Consider the following 19533-nt stretch of genomic DNA (forward strand, 5'->3'; position numbering starts at 1 on the left):
CTCTCTTAGTGTCACCATAGAATCTTCGGTGCCAACTTTGTGGACTAATCATGGGATCAAAATCTTAGCTAATATGAATCCAAAGTGTCACCATGAACCAAATCTATGACTCCAATGGTGTAACTTTAACTAATTTTATCCATTCATCCATTGGATCCAATACATCCCCCAAGCAATGCCCAAGTTTACCAGCAATGACTAGATGTCTATGTTTCTAGTTTTGTGTAAGGAAATCTTTCTAGAAGTAGGAAAAATATGTTTCTAGCTTTGTGTAAGGAAATCTTTCAAGAAGTAGGAAAAATAAAACAAATGTTTTCAAATAACACATGCTGCATAAGAAGAAATATCTCATTAAGAATTTTTATTTTTATCTAAACACTTATCATTCTTCTTAAGATACTTTTCATACAACTTGTACAAACAAAATCTCTATAAGCTAAAAGTGGGTCTTACCGAAATCATCTTAAAAAAGAGTCCTTTCTAGATCTGTGGCATTATGGATATTGGAAAACGTTGAAGGCCTTTGACCACATGATGTATTCAAGTCAACTGCAGTTGCCACGTTTCTGAGATGATCTCTTCCCAATCAAATATCCAACTAATCTTCCCAAGTTAGAATCCAAAACAACAATGAAGTGTGCATGATGTACATGTAGAGATAAAGACGATGCATGTGGATAAACACACTTGAATTAAATTAAACAAACGCAGTCCAAACTAATGGATTAACTCAAACATTATTCCATAATGATGGCTGAATATCCAGTTGTACAAAAAGATGAGTTCTTAGATATGGTATTGATTTCAACCCAATTCAAATGCGACATGGGATATGTATCGAAGATATGAAAATGCCACTTTTTTAGGGGTTGGTCATTGGTGTCACCATCACAGGTTCCCAAATTTTGGTGAAGTCCATTTGATTACGGCAATAATTTAATTTTTGAGTGGTCTGACAAGATTACTGACCACTGTTTTGAAGATGTCATTTCCACACCTGAACCTCATTCAATGAAAGTAGTTAATTACCTTAACTTAGAGGGGCATTGGTCGGTCCACAAACGTAAGTCCCTTCATAAAGATATATTCATGACCTCAGTCAAATTATTTAATTGTAACATGAGAATCAAGCAATTTGAGAAAATCCCAATGATTTGTAACATGAAGAGATGTAGTGGTGGTGGAGCAGGCATTCGTTGAATATAACGTTATTAAAGTGGTCGGACATCTGTGAGTTAAGGTGATGGGGAGGCGTGTGTGGGCCTCGTTTATAAATACAAATGGAAGAGGGGACCAAGGATTGAGCCGCCCCGCGTAGACAGCCACAAACATGCTTCATGCACCGCACCCTAAATGCTCTTCTAAGAGTTTTCCCACATCGTCACATCACTCCTCTTTGTGCCGTCTATTTTAAAATCCCATCCCATCACGAAAGCCATTAAAAACAAAAAAACAAAAAAAACCTTACAAATACACATATATGAAAATTTCTTATTTATTTGTATTATGGTTATTGTAACTTTTATGACTACAATTTAGATTTAGAGTTCACATGATAATAATTTTAAAAAGTAATTTTAATTTAAAATATATATTTTTTAGAAATATAAGTTTTAAAAAATTTGTAAAACATTTTTAAAAATCTAAAAAGTCACTTAAAACTTGTTTGAAAATAATTTTAGGAAGTAATTATAACTTTTATAATACTTAAAAAATTTTATCATTCAAATGTTAAAAATATCAAAAATATTTTTTAAAATTAGTGTCAAATACACTTTTTAGAGTTGTTTGACAACATTTTAAAAAAAACACTTTTAACATAAAAAAAATATTTTTAAAGAAATATTTTAAAAATTTTTTTAAAAAAAAAATCACTTATAGTGCTAAGTAGAGAAACACTTATCTAAATTCTATTAAAACATTTAAAAAAAACACTTCCACTAAAAATAATTTAAGTAGAAACACTATCAAATACATTCTATGAGTTCAATTGATAGTAATTTTATAAAACGTTTTTACTCTAAAAAATATTTTGGTATTTGACAAAATTTAGGAAACACTTTCGAAAATCTGAAAAATCATTTCTAGTGTTGAAAAATAACTTGTAATATTTCTTTGGAGAAACACTTAATAGAGGTTCTCTTTAAAAAACTTTTAAAGAAAACACTTCTGATAAAAACATTTCGAATAGGAACATTGTTAAATATACTTTTAATTATACGACACATATTTTGAGTTTGATATAATACCAAATTAATAATTTAAATTTTTTTGAAAACACAAAAGATGAGGAAAAAAAAGTTATATGGTAGGAATTATTTTCAAAGAAGTAAATCGGAGGAATAATTTTAAAAATTAATTGGTTAAAAGAGATGAAATAATCTTTTTTTTTATATTTTTACTTAAAGATTAATTCATTTTTGATATAAATGCTCTTAATTATTTTAAGTATTTATATGTATGTTTTAAAATAAATAGTTATTTTTACAAGAAAAGAATGATGACTTTTTTTTTTTTGGTCAAAATATGACAAAAAAAAAAAAAAAGATGGAATGTTAAATTTTCAAACTTGGGTTTCAATTGTCGTTTTAATCAAACAACCGTAATTTTAATTGTTGACTTTATTATGATATGACAAAAAAATCTTACAATACAAAAAAAAAAACACATTTCTATCAAATATGTTGGTCAATTAATGGTGCTCCGGTGGATTATAACACGTAAAAATGTGTTCTAAGAAGTCAATCAACTGATTTTATTGCTAGTGTTGATCAAGATATGGACAGAATATATTTGAAATAATTGTAATGCTATTTATATATGTCAAATTATAAGTATAAAATAACAAAAGTAAAAGAAGAAAAAGAAAACACATACCACTAGAAAAAATTATGTCGTCAGCGGATTTATTGTTAGTCTTAATGTCATGATATAGGCTATAGACAAAAGAATTAATATATTTGAAATCAAAGTAACATTATTTTTGTCAAATAGTATAGTCAATTAAATATACTCAAATGGATGATAAAAATACCAACAATAAAAGTAAAAGAAAAAAGAAAAGTATCACAAATTTGTTCAAAAAGTTAATTAAATTAACATTATTATAAATAAGTTAATTTTAATTATGTTAATGTGTTTTTTTTATAATAACTTATTATAAGAAAATATAAATTTATAGATATAATTATATCCTTCAATAAAAAAATAATTATATATATATCATCATATATTTTATATCATTCAATGTATTTAAGGTAAATATATTATAATTTTAATATTAATGTGTTTTCAAATTCTATATATATATATATTTTAAAGAAAAAAATTTGAATGTGTATATTATTTCTTATTTTATCATTTATTAAAGTTTTTCTCAATATTTTTATGAGCTTTCATCAATTTTCACCACACCAATATTTCTAATAAGAATTTCCACTAATATTTCTATAAAATCTAGCTACCAATATTTCCGTAAAAATTGATGTGTTTATCATTTGTTTAAATAATATATTATATAACAGAAAGGGTGATTTTTGGAAGAATTAATTCCCAAGTGATTATTTAGGAATTTGACTTCAAGTGATTCTCTAAGTGATTTTCAAAAATTTGTCAAATAGCATATATTTATAAGGAAGTAGTTTTCACCCTCTTAAAATCATTTCCAAAAAAGCTCTAGTGATAGTAATTAAAATAATGGTAAAAAGTAAATTTTCTTTAAGAAATAAAAAAATAAGTTTTATTCCATTTTTTTATATTAAAATGTGACACACATAAAATAACTTTCATAGAAGTTATTTATATTGAAAAAAAACACCTGCAATTTAAAGTAGCAGCATTGTCCTTCCTTTCATCCTAAACTCCTTTTTAAAATTAGAAACATTTTTATTAAAAATAACCAATAATAAATAAATAAATAATATTGTTAGGCTTAAAATAGACTCTTTGTTTTCCTTCTAACAGGTCAATCTAATTAAGGTTTTAAAGCCTTGTTAGCACAATCATAACTTCTAGTAAAATCTTTTTTCAAAAATATTTATACATAAAGTAGTTATTTTAAATAGATTTATTAGTGTTTCAATTGTATATTTTTGAAGGACTTTTAATCCAAATGATTTTAATATAAAAAATAAATAAATAGTTTTTTATTTGACTGCTCCTAAATTTGTATGCCTAAATGCGATTCCTCAATAATAAAGAGTTGATTGTAATTTTAATATCATGACGAGGTAGGTGTTGAACCTTAGGAAAGTGACCTTAGGGGTGCAGGTGTTGGGTAGAGCCCAAGAAAGCATGAGATGATATAACATATTTTAGATTTATTAATAAATTTATTTATTTATGATTCTAGTTTTCTTTATTATTCTTTTTGCATTAATTTTTTTATCTAAGAATTCATGTTCATATCATTTGTGTTGTATATGACTTGGGTACATTAGAAGTTGCACAAAAGATTCAATTCATAAGTTCCTTACAAAATGATAAGTTCTTCATATTTGGTTCATGGATTCAGACAATCTAATAGATATTGTAGTACACTACCTCCTAATTAGTTATTAGGATAGCTTTCCCTGCATTGACATGTGTTGTTACACATTAAATAGGACTTATAGTGAATAATGACATTAGTTATCATGTAATCATAGTTCATCAAGCTACTATATTATATGAGTTCTCAACCTTGAAAGGATATTAAGTCTATGCTGAAATCAATTAGAGACTTGACCTTTAGGTAAGACCCTAAGGTGGTCACATATTCCTTGTGGATTAAGTGACTATTGATAAAGGCTAGTGACAACATGTATTCTTAATAAATGCGCCATAATATCTCATGGGATTAAGAACAACATATCTCCCTATGTGGTCATAAGGACATATGATCTAGAAAATTATGGTTATAGTAATTCATTTAGTGGAATTTGACATATCTCTTTATGAATTAGAGTATGTTAATTAATCATATAATATGAAGATTTGTAACTCAATTATTGGAGACATAATCTTAGGTTGATAGCATTATCTTGTTAAACTACGAATACTAGTTCATGAGGGTCTATATGCAACGAATAGTAACTGACAGACCCAAGCTTTGCCTTGTTAGAAGTATAGTAACTCTTTTTAATGGAGTGTTGAGTCAATTTAAGAATTGGATTATGAGGAAGCCAATCTTTTTCTATTGGTCCCAATGGTCCCTATTAGAACTCATGATTCATGGTGGCGTATTTGTTTGAGGGATTTGGTTTTATAGTTCATAAGTATGCATAAAGGAATTTAAATAAAAATGCAAGGTTGCACTAAATCTTGTAAACAAACTTTTTGGGATTTGACTAATTAATTAATTAGAGTTTAATATGACTAATTAATCAATTAAGACCTAAGTGTGCTAGATTAAGTGACCCAAGTCCAATTTGGGTTCAAGTCACTTAAGCTTATAAATGTCCTATTAAAGGTTAAGGCTTTAGATTTTTTACCATTGTCTTCTAAAGAGTGAGAGAGAAAACCTTAGCCACCCTTAAAAGAGAATGAAGTCCACATTTCTTTTATGCCAAGTTCCATGAAGGAAGAGATTGAGTGAAAGATTGTTGAGTCGATGAGATCTACAACTACCATGAATTTGACATCTTCTTTAAATTGGATTCAATATGAGAATATCTAGATCATAGGTATTGCTGTTTTGATCTCTAAATCTAGTATTCTTTAATGATTTTGAATATCTAGCTTCCATTATACTTATATCTAGAGAAACCTAAGAATAATATGCATGCACCTTACATGATCCAAGGCTAGGGAACAGAGTAATCTGAGGTTCCTAGTAGCAAAGAAAATGGAAAGTTTGGAAGATGCATAGAGTAATATTTCAAGAGAAACTCTTCAACTTGATTGATAAAAAAATGGGTGATCAATTATTTTATTTTATTTAAAAAAAATAAAATTGAGGATTAAAGGGACTCTTGAAAAAAGGTTTAAGATTGGAGGATCCCTTAGGCTCCCTTATTTCCATGAAATAACTCTTAAATAACCCATTATAGCTGAGATTACTGCAAGCATCGGCTAGAAAAACTTTCAATACATATTGTTTTGCCCAAACTCAATATTTCACAATTATGAGTTAAATCACCTATGATATAATTGAAGCCTCTGTATTTATTTGCTTGCCAAATCATAGCATTAAGAGCTCAATAATAGTTATCACAAGTAAAAAAATACTCTCAAAAATTAAGCACTTGAGATTTGAGGGGCGTTGTAAACTCTAAGAAAAACTATGGTATGCCTTTTGATGGGAACCTCAACTCTTGCCTTAAAAGAAATGGTTCAATTACTCATTAAGGCTTCTTATTAAAGTTTATTCTTAATTTCTTTTTCTTTTGTCCATGTCTTTCTTTCTTTCTTTCTATTTTTTTTTCTTGTTTTTTTATTTGTATAAGCAAGGCAAACCCAATAAAATGGTAAATATAGTATACCTAAAATTTATCATGCAAAAACTTAGACCCTTAAGGCCTTCAACCTAACTCATTTATGTGCATTGTATGTGATAAAGAAAACACAAGAAATATTTGTCTAGATCACTAACAATTTAGGTTTCTACAAGGCATCTATTTAACCAAGCAATTCATCCCTTGGCCTCAGTGTAACCCGGTTTCAACTTACCCTCCAAAATTTTAATAGAAAGTTCTCAAAATCAAATATTTAAGGTGAAACAAAAATTAGATGTGTGTATAGTGTTTTTTTCTTTTTCTTTTTTTTTTGTGAACTTTTCATCCTAAATTGTCTTCTATCACACTAGATCATATCACATTATATTCATAAAATATTTTTGCAACTACTACAAGCCCCACTCTAACCTAAACATTGTCCTTAACATTTTCAACTATTAGACATGCAATCAAGATATAACAAAATTTGATGAGTAAAAAGGGAAAGTGGAAATAAGACTTGGAGGATTATTTAAAAGTTATAAAAGAAACAAAGTATGTTCAAAGAAGTTAGCCTACTAATTTAATTATTACTAATCTTATTCAAAGTATAAACAAAATATAATTGAAGTAAGAGTAATGTTACTTGCCTTTGAATAGTTTAGGCAATTAATTAAATATCCTCAAGTGGATGAATTAATGCAAGTAAAAGAAAAAGGAAACATATGAGGTAATTGTTGAGGGCTCGCGTTACCGGGACCACTGCAATCGCCTGACGTACGTGCCTCATCGACTGAAGATGATACTTCCTTCCTTTGACTTGTAAAAGATGTTCGGACAGGGGGTCCGAACACACCCTCTGATGGCTTTATTAGTTTTGATTTCTAACATTTGGATATTTTTACGGGGCCCTTCTCCTTAGGAATGCTCACCTTTTTTTACTGTGTGAGGGCCTTTTATAGTTCTAGGAGCATTGTTCCTTGGAAGACTTTTTGGCTATCATGATGGTGCTTAGAAGGAAGTAGAGTCATCATTACCCTGCAGGCGGCTGTCAGAGATTGCTGGAGGGATGGTTTAACGTCATCCTTGTCTTTTCACTCTGCAGACAGCGTAGGGCAAGTCGCTTAAAGCGACCCCGGAAGGTCCTGTCGAGCATGCTTTTGGCAAGATAATTAATGATTGATCGTGAAACGTGGTCAAGAATCTTGTTTGAGACGCTAGCCACTGGGTTCGAACTGGGCATTCAGATAGAGGAGGTGTGTATTGCATGCTAGTCCCATGGTCGTCCAGATGGAGGGTTGGTCGTACCACGTGTTAGTTCCTATGCACATCCGGACATGGGTTGTTGGATGTGCCATGTGTCCAATGGAGGAGTGCTTTGTGAGGCTGCCACGTGTTCGTTTAGGGGTGGTCCCTACAATAATGATTGATAATGTAATAGGTCATTTTAAAAATTAAAGAATTATAAGGAAATACAAAAATTATTAAACTTAGAAGACTCTCAAGTGTATTTGAAATTATGTTTAGCAAGGAGAAAAACTAAATGTAAAATTAGTTATTAATACATTTTATTAATTTTTTTTCTTAGGAGAGATTCACTAGGATGTGTGTGATCAGTTAAAAAAAAAAAAAATCTCTTCATGATAATATAAGAAACATCAATGTCTAATTACATTTTTTTCTTGCTCACACTTATATTAATAATTTTATATCTTCTATTTCTTTTTTCCTTCATAAATTTCAATAATTATTATTTAGTGAAAAACATATTATTCATTGAATTTTTTTTCCCTTTAAATAATGTCTACCAATCATAAATATATTGGTCTCCTTTATATCAAATGAGTAGTTATGTATCAATATCTATATATATATATATATCTATATTATATTTTAAAGTACAACATTTTATAGCTAAAAAAATCCTTACAAAAAATTTAATTCTCCATCATATCAATCAAATATTTTATTATTAATTTATTTATTATCAAAGATACATGAATGAACCTACTTATTTTACCCTTTAATATATATATATATATATATATATATATATATATATATTATGAATTGATTATTAAAAACATAAGATAATAAGTATAATATTATATAAACCATTGAGATTATAAATTGAATACAAATTTATTATTAATAATGAATATTAATTTATTTATTATAGAAAATATATGAATATGAATTTATTTATTATTCATAATTTATCAATATTTAAAGCTACTCATTTAAAATTAACTTTATTTAAAATTATTTTATATTAGAAAATTATATTTTATACATAAATTTATTATTATTTTTTTTTTTCAAAGTTATATAAATATGAAATTTATTAATCATTTGTGTATAAAATAACTATTAATATTACGTAAATAAATATAATATGATAGTAAGTATTAGTATTATGTAAACAAATGAGTGTCATAAAGTTAAAATGGAACATATTCATTTTTATCCCTTCAATATCTATAAAAATTACTCAAAGATACATAAATATAAATTTATTATTAATTTATTTATAAACTCTTTTGTTTAAATTTTTCCATTATATTTTATAAAACACGACAGGCGTTTGGTTCCTGGTGAAGTCGAGAAAAAACCACCCAAAAAAGAAGGGAACAAAAGGGAGGAGGAGGGGGATGTGGGGAGGACAAGGAAAAATATAATGTCATGTCAGGTTTGCAATCAATGGGTCTGAACTTTGAACAAGGACCCATGCATTTGGAAATTGTCTGCCACTGGGTACACAACATGTTTCCCAAACTTCAGCTACATATGTCAAAGAACATTTAATTGTCCCCTCTTTAACTTCACATTGAATGCAACCAACACTAATTTCTTTCCTTGTCACTCCATTTTCAGTCTCTATGGCATGTATCCACCCTTGATCCTTGATCAACTCATCAATGAAACACACTCTGCATTAATTTCAGTAATTACATGCAACTAATTGATATTTATTGTCCTTCATTAATTTCACTAATTATCGGTGTAAATTAAGTTTTTCGAGATACCTTCTCAAATGTCTAAAAAATGTCGATTAATTATTTCATTGACCGATTTTCTCGTTTCAAGTAAAAATCCATTTTTATCTTCACAATATAAAATTCTTAACCATCGTTTTTTTTACCAAAAAAATAAATAATAGAAAAGATTTTGTTTTTTCATAAAAAAGAAAAAAATTGTATTCTTCATTTTCTCATTTAATAGGTGGTGGATTTACTTGGACACCCAAACCCAACTCTAAAATATATATAAATTTATTTTTTGTCTAACCAAAATTAGACTTTGCAATTACCATTCAACGTTTCAAAGAAGTTCAAAAACTGCAACCCTAACCATGGCTTTTGCACATCAGCTATTCAACAGTGAAAATAGGCATCTTGTAACCTTTTTCTTTCACAGTCAAGGACCACAGCCCTTGAACAGAACTTAGAAATACTAGAGGGCGGCGGCATTGGAAATTTGAAAGGCTCCCAAACTATGGATCCAAAGGGAAGAAAAGAAAAGAAAAGAAAAGAAAAGAAAATGAAACTTTTGGTCAAGTAAAACTCTTAACTTCCCAATTAACTAACAATTTCCAAGAGCTTAAAGCAAGTAACTGTAATTTCTAGGAAAGAAGCAAAGAGACCGAAAGTGAGCCAAGAATTGATGTTATGGATTTTGAACAGAAAAGCCACAGGGCTAGATACAATGAAGAAGTGGACTATTGAGACCGGGGGAGGTCATATTAGGGTTTAATCCAAACTCAGACTAAAATCTCAACTGATCTGAGGGCTTTCTCAAGATCTTTGGCTAGACCAAAAGGGTGGTCTTCGAAAGACATCTTTGGAATATCTTCTTTGATTTTTCATATATTTGAATCAGTCTCTTCAAATCCTGCCATGGACTCTTGTGGGTTGGCATGGTTTCTGGCTGGACGCCAATTCAAAATTTCAAATCCCCTTTTAGGAAAGTGCTTAGCAGAAAACCCTAATTTAATTTCCATGCACATGCATGTAGGAAGTGTACTTGTGGTCTCATTTTTGTCATTGATAGTAGATTTAATTAATTACTTTTTACTTCAATTAATGATCCAATTAGTTCCAAGTGTTAGATGATGCAGACGCTGGGGCCGGGTTGGCCCGATCCATTTGCAAGGCCGGCAGGTTGTGTGGGTCACAGGTAAAGGATCCTAAAATCAGTGTCAGCGTCCGTTTGCAGCCACAAAACTCAATCATGGACTGGGACCCCCTTAATTCATAGTGTAAAAAGGATAAATGAATAAATAGATATAAATACAAGGCCACCCACCCCAATGATTTAAGAATCTTTTCGAATTTTTTCAGAATAAAAAAATAAAAAATACTTTCATGCGTGATTTAAAAACATTTTTTTATTTTTAAAAATAAAAAACTGTTTTTAAAATTTTTTTAACATTATTTGACCGTTGTTATTTAAAAATAATATGAAATAGAGAATAGTCTTTAGAGAATATATATATAAGTCTTATTTTCACCAAAAAATAAAAGAAAAATATGAACTTATTTGATCATATTTTTTGAAACTTGTTTTTAAAAACTATTTTTTATTTAATAAAAAATAATTTTTAAAAACAAATTTTAGAAAATATAGCTAAATGGACCTTTGTTTTTTCTAAGAATATCTTAGGTTCATTTTAATTTTTGAAATCAAATAAAAATTAGGAAGAAAGGAAGATATGATAAAAAAATTATGTATGAGTCTTTAAGGGTTATTTTCACTCTATTTTTTTATTTCAATTTTTTTTCGAAAAAAAATAGAATGAATAATTTCAAAATATATAAATTTTTGTATTATTTTTATTTTTCTCCTAATCACCAAATTAAAAAAAAATATATCAGTTTTATAAATTTTTTTGTTCATTTATTATGATTTCAAGATTCAAATTGAATAAAGATTTAAAATATAGCTAATGTAGTATCTATTTACATAAATGTTTTAGTTTCTATTTTAAAAAATATATCATAATAAAAAAATTAAATAAAACAAACTCTAAGATATATTAGGCATCAATTAAATTAAGTTCATTTAGTAACAAATAAATCAATCAAAATTGTGTAATGTATATTCTAAAAGGCCATATAAAAATACCCACTTTACATGATTTTATTTTAAAGATGAATGATAATTAACTTCATTTCCTAAGAAAAAAATAAAACAAAAAATGAAAAATAAAAGGCAAAAGTTTCTCCCACTTCCCATGCTATGCTCACAAAATAAGAAAAAAATGAAAAGGTAACAATGATTAGAAAAGGAAAATTATTATCCTATCACTTGTAGTTTGTCAAATTAATAATAATTACAAAAAAGGTATTAGCTTACAAAATCAAAGAAAATAATAATTACTAAAGGAAATTTACCATAGCATGATTTTTTAATTAAGAAGGTGTACATAATTCAAAGAAATAATGATGTGATATAAGCAATTTTATGATACCATCATAGAACATTACAAAATAAATGAATGTTTTGACTTGAAGTGAAAAAAATTAATTACTTTTGGTTTTTAAAAATAGAAAAGCATGTAAATAAGATTGTGATTACTTAATTATTAGTACTTAATTATTATTTTGTTAAGTAATTATAATTTTAAGCTAACCAATGCATATTCTAAGGTCATAGTTTATATGACATATCATAAAGATGAATGATAACTTTGTTTAAAAAATAGGGAAAAAAAAGAGACAAGTTTAGGAAAATTACTATCTCTAGCTTTAGCATGCGAAAAGTACAAGTTGTAATTGGAAAAAAATTGTTATTATTTTTAGCTTACAAAATTACAAAAAGACAATAATAATTACAAAAGCAAGATTTAATTTAACATGTTTTATGATTAATAACGTAGACTTAACGGGTGTTTTGACTTGATGCGAAAAAGGTTAATTACAACATGGATAGAAGATATATGTATATATAAGTACAATATATACCATGAATAATCATTTTTTATAAAAGTATACTAACCATTTTTTTATTTTTGTCGAGAAAAATTAAATTTACCAATTTTACTAATATATATTAAATTTAAGTTGAAGCCTCGATTGTCAATTAAAATTTCAATTAGAAAATAAAGTCTTAATTACCAATTGAGATTTCATTTTCTAATTGAAATTTCAATTGACAATTACGATTTTATTTTTAAATTAAAACTCTAATTGTCCATTAAGGTTTTATTTTAAATTAATTGATTAAAATGAATGAAACAATACCTAAATTTGTGAATTTAACTATTCTCATGCATTTTTTTAAAAAAAAATAACTTATTTTGGATATAAATATCATTTTCCATTTTAAGTATTTATATATAGGTTTTAAAAGAAAGGGTTATTTTTTTTTAAAAAAAATAAAAGTATTTTTATCAAAATAAGACTAAAAAATGGATAAAAGGTTAGTTTTAAAATTTGGGTTTTCAAAAACCCTTTTAATCAAATAACCCTTTTATTTTTATGAGAATATGATGTGGTACTCAAGTGAGTAAAAAGAAATCATATTGAATATAAGTTTTAAAAGCAGTAAAAGGTATATTTTCATGGTTGGATGAGCCATTTTGAACTAAAATTCGAATGGATTTTGGATACAACCCAAAATTCAATAAAACATATTTATGAGTATAGCCATTATTTGGATTTAATTTGGAGTATGAAAGAATTAAATAATAGGATTGGATATGATCCGTAGGTGAATGGAGATCCTGTGGGACGCGTGAGGAAAGAACATCATCCACTCGCCGCGTTGAAATTGATAGCCTTTTCTTATAGTATGCTTATATATTACACTCACAAAGCATGCGTCAAATAAGCCAACACTTGCCACAGTAAAAACATGTCGGTGAATAACTCAACACTCCCTTCCCCCATTTTGCCTCCTGCTTCATTTTTTTTACCACCAATAACTACTTGAGTAATGATGTAAATATGGGATGTTTTGGGGGGTGTTTATGTCGTATTTTGACGAGGATTTATTTGATGTGTGTGAGGCAGATTGAGTTTGAAGTCAACGGCGGAAAATGAATAATTGGAGGACCGTTTTGATGTTTATTTTTATTTTCCCGCTTTTTTCAACCCAGGCCGCAACAAGAAACCCGACCGACCACTTAAATTAAACCCCGTAGAATTTTGAAAACCTCAGTCAAATCCTTGCCAAACATGCGTTCCCTTTATTTTCTTCTGTGACTCCACGCCACAGCTTCATCATCTATATATTCTTCCAGCTTTCTGGCCTTTCTTTACTCTTCATTGGAATTCCACTCTCTCTTCTGCTCCCTTTGCCCTCTGCGGTAGCTCCATTTTCTTCATTCTCAAACTTGTTTGTCATTTCGGGGCTCCAATGGCCTCCACATTAAACATGCCTCATCTGAGTGCAAACCCAGTTGCCTTCTCGGGAGGTGGAGGTGGGCTTCGGTTGGCTTCCTCCCGGCAGGTTTCCATGAAAAGGAACAACACCGACATGAGTATGGGGACTAGGAGGAGTGTTGCTGCTTCTGTAATTGCGACAGGGCGGGTGTCCAGGAGTATTGAGACCAGCTCCGGTTTGGCTGATGTTTGGAGGGAGATTCAGGGTTGCAACAACTGGGAAGATCTTGTGGAGCCCTTGGACTCACTTCTCCGCAACGAGATAATCCGGTATGGGGAGTTTGTGACCGCGTGTTATAAAGCATTTGACCTTGATCCCAACTCGAAGCGGTACTTGAATTGCAAGTACGGGAAGCAGAACTTGTTGAGAGAAGTTGGGATGGAGAAATCCGGTTATGAAGTCACCAAGTACATCTACGCAACTCCCGACATCAATATTCCGATCCAAAATGGGGCTAGTTGTGGCCGCTGGATCGGATACGTTGCTGTGTCATCGGACGAAGAAACTAAGAGACTAGGGAGAAGAGATGTACTCATAACTTTCCGAGGCACAGTTACTAACCACGAGTGGATCGCAAACCTCATGAGTTCACTCACTCCAGCACGGCTAGACCCCCATAATCCGCGCCCAGATGTAAAAGTGGAGGCTGGGTTTCTGAGCTTGTACACTTCAGATGAAAGTGATAGCAAGTTTGGGCTGGAGAGCTGTCGGGAACAACTTCTTTCTGAAGTTTCTCGGCTATTAAACCAGTACAAAGGCGAGGAACTGAGCATAACTTTGGCAGGGCACAGCATGGGGAGTTCATTAGCACTTCTTCTTGCTTATGATATCGCGGAGCTTGGATTGAATAGAGATCATTCAAGTCGAGAAATACCCATTACTGTTTTCTCATTCGGAGGCCCAAGGGTTGGGAATTCAAGCTTCAAGGAACGCTGCGAAGAATTGGGACTGAAGGTGCTAAGAGTAGTGAATGTCAACGACCCCATCACAAAGCTACCCGGGATCGTCTTCAATGAGAATTTTAGGGTTTTGGGAGGGCGATATGAGTTCCCTTGGAGCTGCTCATGTTATGCTCATGTAGGTGTGGAAGTAGTCCTCGACTTCTTCAAGATGGAAAACCCTTCATATGTTCATGATTTGGAAAGCTACATCAACCTACTGAAATGTCCCCAAAGAGTTCAGGTTCAAAAGGATGGCCCTGATTTCCTGAGCAAAGCAAGAGAGTGGCTCTTGGGTACACAGAATTTTAACCCTCTGCCATGGAGGAACGCTGCAAGCAATATGGTGAACTTGGTTCAATCTCAAAGGACATGAAGTCCCTGATAACGGTTTGGGGATATTGGATGAACTCTTCAGCCATGTACAGGTTTTAAATTGGCAGAGGGGATTGTCCATTAACATAGGGATACAGTGGTTAGACTGTACACAAAATCATTTTTTCATAACCTTCATATATATGATCATAGAACAACTATGATTTTGTAATCTGTAACTAATTAATGCAGTAGATATAAGATCAACTATTTCGACTGATCTTATAGATTCTGATTTATGCGTTGATTTCTTTTTCTTTGAGCCCCAAAGATAACTTAAGCTATCAGATTGGTGAGGAGATAAAACTGAATATAGTCATAGGTTTCATTCCTTTAAATTGATGTTCTAGAGTCTTCCTAATGGAAATGCATATTCTAGCTGGAGAGGCATGCACTGCATATTTCTGCACAATCAATCTCTCAGTACAAGAAATCCGCTGGGTCAAATTAATTCATGATCATCGGTTGTCCATGAAAATCGGAAACTGTTAAGATTGAATTCTTGGTTTGCAGCCAACTAATGCTGCCTATTTTTCTTCTGTTTTTCCAACAAAATTCCAACTTGCCAATCTGGTGAATGTACAAAGACAGCGAAAGTCAGCAGATCATCTGATAAATTTACATTATAGTTTAGGTCTACATTAACATCATCATCATTCACAGTACAGCAATATTCCACTTTCCACAGAGTTTTTTCAAATATTTCATCTAAAGGATTGAGTATGAAAGGTAACAACCTTTTCCACCAGAGCCCAAAATGATATAAAATTAGGTGACATACCAAGGAAGAATAATTTATCATTCATTAATATTTTAGAGTCAGCCTGCAATGCCATGGTGAAAAATGAAACTGCATTAATAACAGTGATATATAAGGTGGAAATTAGATCATGAAAACCAATTAAGAGCAAATTTAAATGGAAAAAAGTCCAATGATGTTACATATTTGATGTCGAGCTTGGTCATAACATGAGGTATTTTGCAGAAAGTTCAGCAGATTTCTTTTTCCATAGCGGCTAAAACCTCCATAATGATAAGTGGTTTAGAGAAAATGGACAGAAGCTTCATCCATCTTTAGTCAATTACCATCAACATATGGTTAGCTATGTATTAAGGATCGTACTTCATTGGGTCTTTGAAAGATATCTCTGTGGAATTAATGGAGAATCTGTAAAGATACTGAGAATTTCCTATCTTTTGAATTAAGAGTGAACTGTGGTAGGGATTCAAATGAGTCTACAAGCTGGTATATAAAATGATAATTGAAACCATGTACCTAGTCCAAATTCATTGTATATATGGATTGAAAATCAACATTATAATAAAAGGTTTTACTAGGAGTACTGGTACTGCATTTCCATGTAATTGCTATTACATCGACATACCTTGTACGTCTTTATATCACTGTTGCATACTTACCTCACATAATATTAGATATGATCCTCTATGATTACTTCTTAAGATCACTACAATCAATAAGAAAGTCATATATTCACAGACATGCGCTATTTCCATCAAACTTGCTTTGATGATCACACGAACTAGTCTACTAATTCCAAATGAAATGGAACTTTGAACGGTGATTCCAACTGCACACAGTATGATGGCATTTGAATTGGCTTTGTTTGGAAAGTCAACTTGCATTATTTGATTGTAGGAAATGTAGCATAAAAACACTTTTCTCACCCCATGAGATCTTCACAACGTGTATAACTAGCCATGAGGAAAAAAACATAATAGCAGTTGAATGGCTCGGTCCTATTTATTCTCAATCCCTTCGATTTCGGCATCCTTTCAATTTTTACTCCAGAATGTGAACACTGGCTTTAATTGCCTTTCATTTTACCAACTATATTGCTATAGCACACACTGTTCGTTTACTTTCAAACTGAACAACCTCTCATGGAGTTAACAAAGAGTAAAATTTAACTTCTAATAAGACCCGAGAAGGCATTCCGATCGATGGTTCACTGAAAAATCATTAGTTGTATGGTAAAAACAATAACAATAATAATGTCAGTCATGAATATTCATCTATATTTTACCCTACGTATTCAATGGTTCGGATCTTTTGTTTCATAGGTAAATACCATTGTGGTAACTTAGCATATTTTCCTATAGTCTTATTTACCGACATAGCACGGTATAATACCTCGACAGGTTTTACTTAAGATTTTGAACGATGATAGTCAACAACGACCTGCCTGCCAATGGGAATAGGCAACCCCGTGTAAGGTCAGAGCTTTGGTAATGTTCTGGCAGTGCGGATTTGGCTAAATCTTAGACGATATACTTTTAGTTGTTTACTTTTTGGGTATATCCCGACTTAGATCCCTTTGTCTCACATGTGATTTCGCATGTTGAAACAGTAAAATTTTGAAATACATTTTACTGTTTAGACACGGTAGGCAGAATTCTACAGAGTGTGGAGGGAACTCTATACATCGACCTTTTATAATGACTGTGGAGGAACAAAGACTGACAATCACCCAAGTTGAAAAGAATATTTTAACCTTATTGTGCCACAAAATCAAACAAATACACTGTATGCCTACCGTCTTCTAAACTTTCGGAGTCTGAAGTTTGATGATTGATGGACATCTCTGTGACTTTTTCAGAGACAAAATCCCATCACAACCAGCCCAAACATTATATTTACTGAAGATGTATTACAGGTCAATGACCACAATCACTTTCAAAACCATGTATAATATATATAATCATTTTAATGTAAACCACCCATGAAGAATAATTTAGGGTTTCACGTATATTATTATGTAGTCGTATGCGATTGCGTATATCTGCATGCATGCAGGAGGGTTCCCAGAAGCTTTCTTTGTCCATGTGCATGACCTCAATTAACCTCATGCTGCTCAAACAAATTTATAAATAAAAGCTTTGCTAAATAACATAAAGAAGTGGGTCAAATTATGTGTACACAGCGTTGACTGAAAATGATGGTCAATTTCCTTCATATTTTTCATGAAGCCTATGCCTGATGTTGCCTAAGGTAGTGGCCCTATTAATATATTGAATAGAAACATACTTATCAGAGGCTCCTGTATAGATTACACATATATGTTTTTTTATTCATCACTATCTTCAACCTTTTTCCTAAAGCTATCCAAAGAAGTGAAGTTTATCTTTAAATAATATTGAGACAATTTGTAGTGATTCGGTACACTATCAACAATGATGTGAATTCAGTGATTTAAAAGCTTTATTCCTTTCCCTTCTCTTTAGGAGATGCAATGAATGAGGAGGATGACTCTCATATATTTGAAAATCATGTCCTTATAAAGTTAATTAACAATGCAATTATTTCAACGAGTCTAGTTTAGGCATTGAACTAATGGAGAAAGGCTGAACATGGACTTATGTAAGTTTGGTAACTTTAAGCAATTGATATTTAATTAAGAATATAATTAACCAAGAATGAGATAAGATCAAGGAAAATTTTTTCTCACATGTTTAGGGCTTTTAATAGTAAGTTCATGTGTGAAATCCAAAAGATACCAATATGGACAAAATTTTGAGCACTATTTTTAATAAATGTAGGTGTCATTTTGTTTAGTAAATGTAAGGTGGTGTTTGTTTTTTTGGCTTTTTGCTGAAAATCATTTAGTTTTAGAATTTAGGTTGTTTGTTTTTTTACTTTTTCATGACTTATTATAAACTTTTTACTAAATAGAAAAAGTCAGAATATGTGCCTTTTTTTAAATAGAAAAAATAACACAATGACTTTTTTTACTTTTTAATACTTAATAGAAATAAAATACTATAAAAACAAACAACCTAATATTTAATACTATTAAGTATTAAGGTTCTATTTAGAATTAAGTAAAAAAACAAACACCACCTAAGTGTCCTTATTATTCTTGTCATGGGGATTGAACATAAATTAATCTTCATTATTCCATATTGTTTGGATTAATAATTGACTATGACAAGATATTGCTTTCTTTAATATATTTCATGGCTTAAATTGAAATATATATAAAATACTTGATCATATTGTAAGCTTAGTTGTGTTTCCGTATTTTTATTTATGAAATTATCTTAAAAAAAGGGGTAAATAGATGGTATTGATCGATAATTTATATATATGATTAATTAAATTGAACCAATTACTATCTTTAGATTACTTGGATTTAATTATATTTTTTAAATTAGTCTTGTGAGAAATTACAAGAGCTTTGATAATTTAAAATAAATTCATTCACAAATGAAAACACTTAATATATATATATATATATATATATATATATATATATATATATATATATATATATAGAAAATCACCTTTAGCAATAGTTTCAATTTATGTTGATGCCAAAATTCTAGTTTTATTAACTGTAACAAAAATCTACTAAATATGAAAAAATATTACATAATTTTATTTGGTACAAATGTTTTTTTTT

At 30.2% G+C, this 19533-nt stretch overlaps 1 protein-coding gene across 1 annotated transcript; it reads left to right on the forward strand.

Moving 5' to 3' along the window:
• Window positions 1-13772: 13772 nt before the first annotated feature.
• Window positions 13773-15220, forward strand: LOC100242894 (galactolipase DONGLE, chloroplastic). The gene has a single exon (XM_002268106.3). It carries the CDS (start codon window positions 13773-13775, stop codon window positions 15111-15113), a length of 1341 nt encoding a protein of 446 aa, XP_002268142.1. The 3' UTR covers window positions 15114-15220.
• The last annotated feature ends 4313 nt before the right edge of the window (window positions 15221-19533 follow it).

Source organism: Vitis vinifera, chromosome 5 (genome assembly GCF_030704535.1).
Source record: "Vitis vinifera cultivar Pinot Noir 40024 chromosome 5, ASM3070453v1".
Lineage (NCBI taxonomy): Eukaryota > Viridiplantae > Streptophyta > Magnoliopsida > Vitales > Vitaceae > Vitis > Vitis vinifera.

Bases quoted from the DNA above. Each gene is read 5' to 3' on its own strand.
- LOC100242894 (XM_002268106.3), top strand. From the start codon at position 13,773: ATGGCCTCCACATTAAACATGCCTCATCTGAGTGCAAACCCAGTTGCC.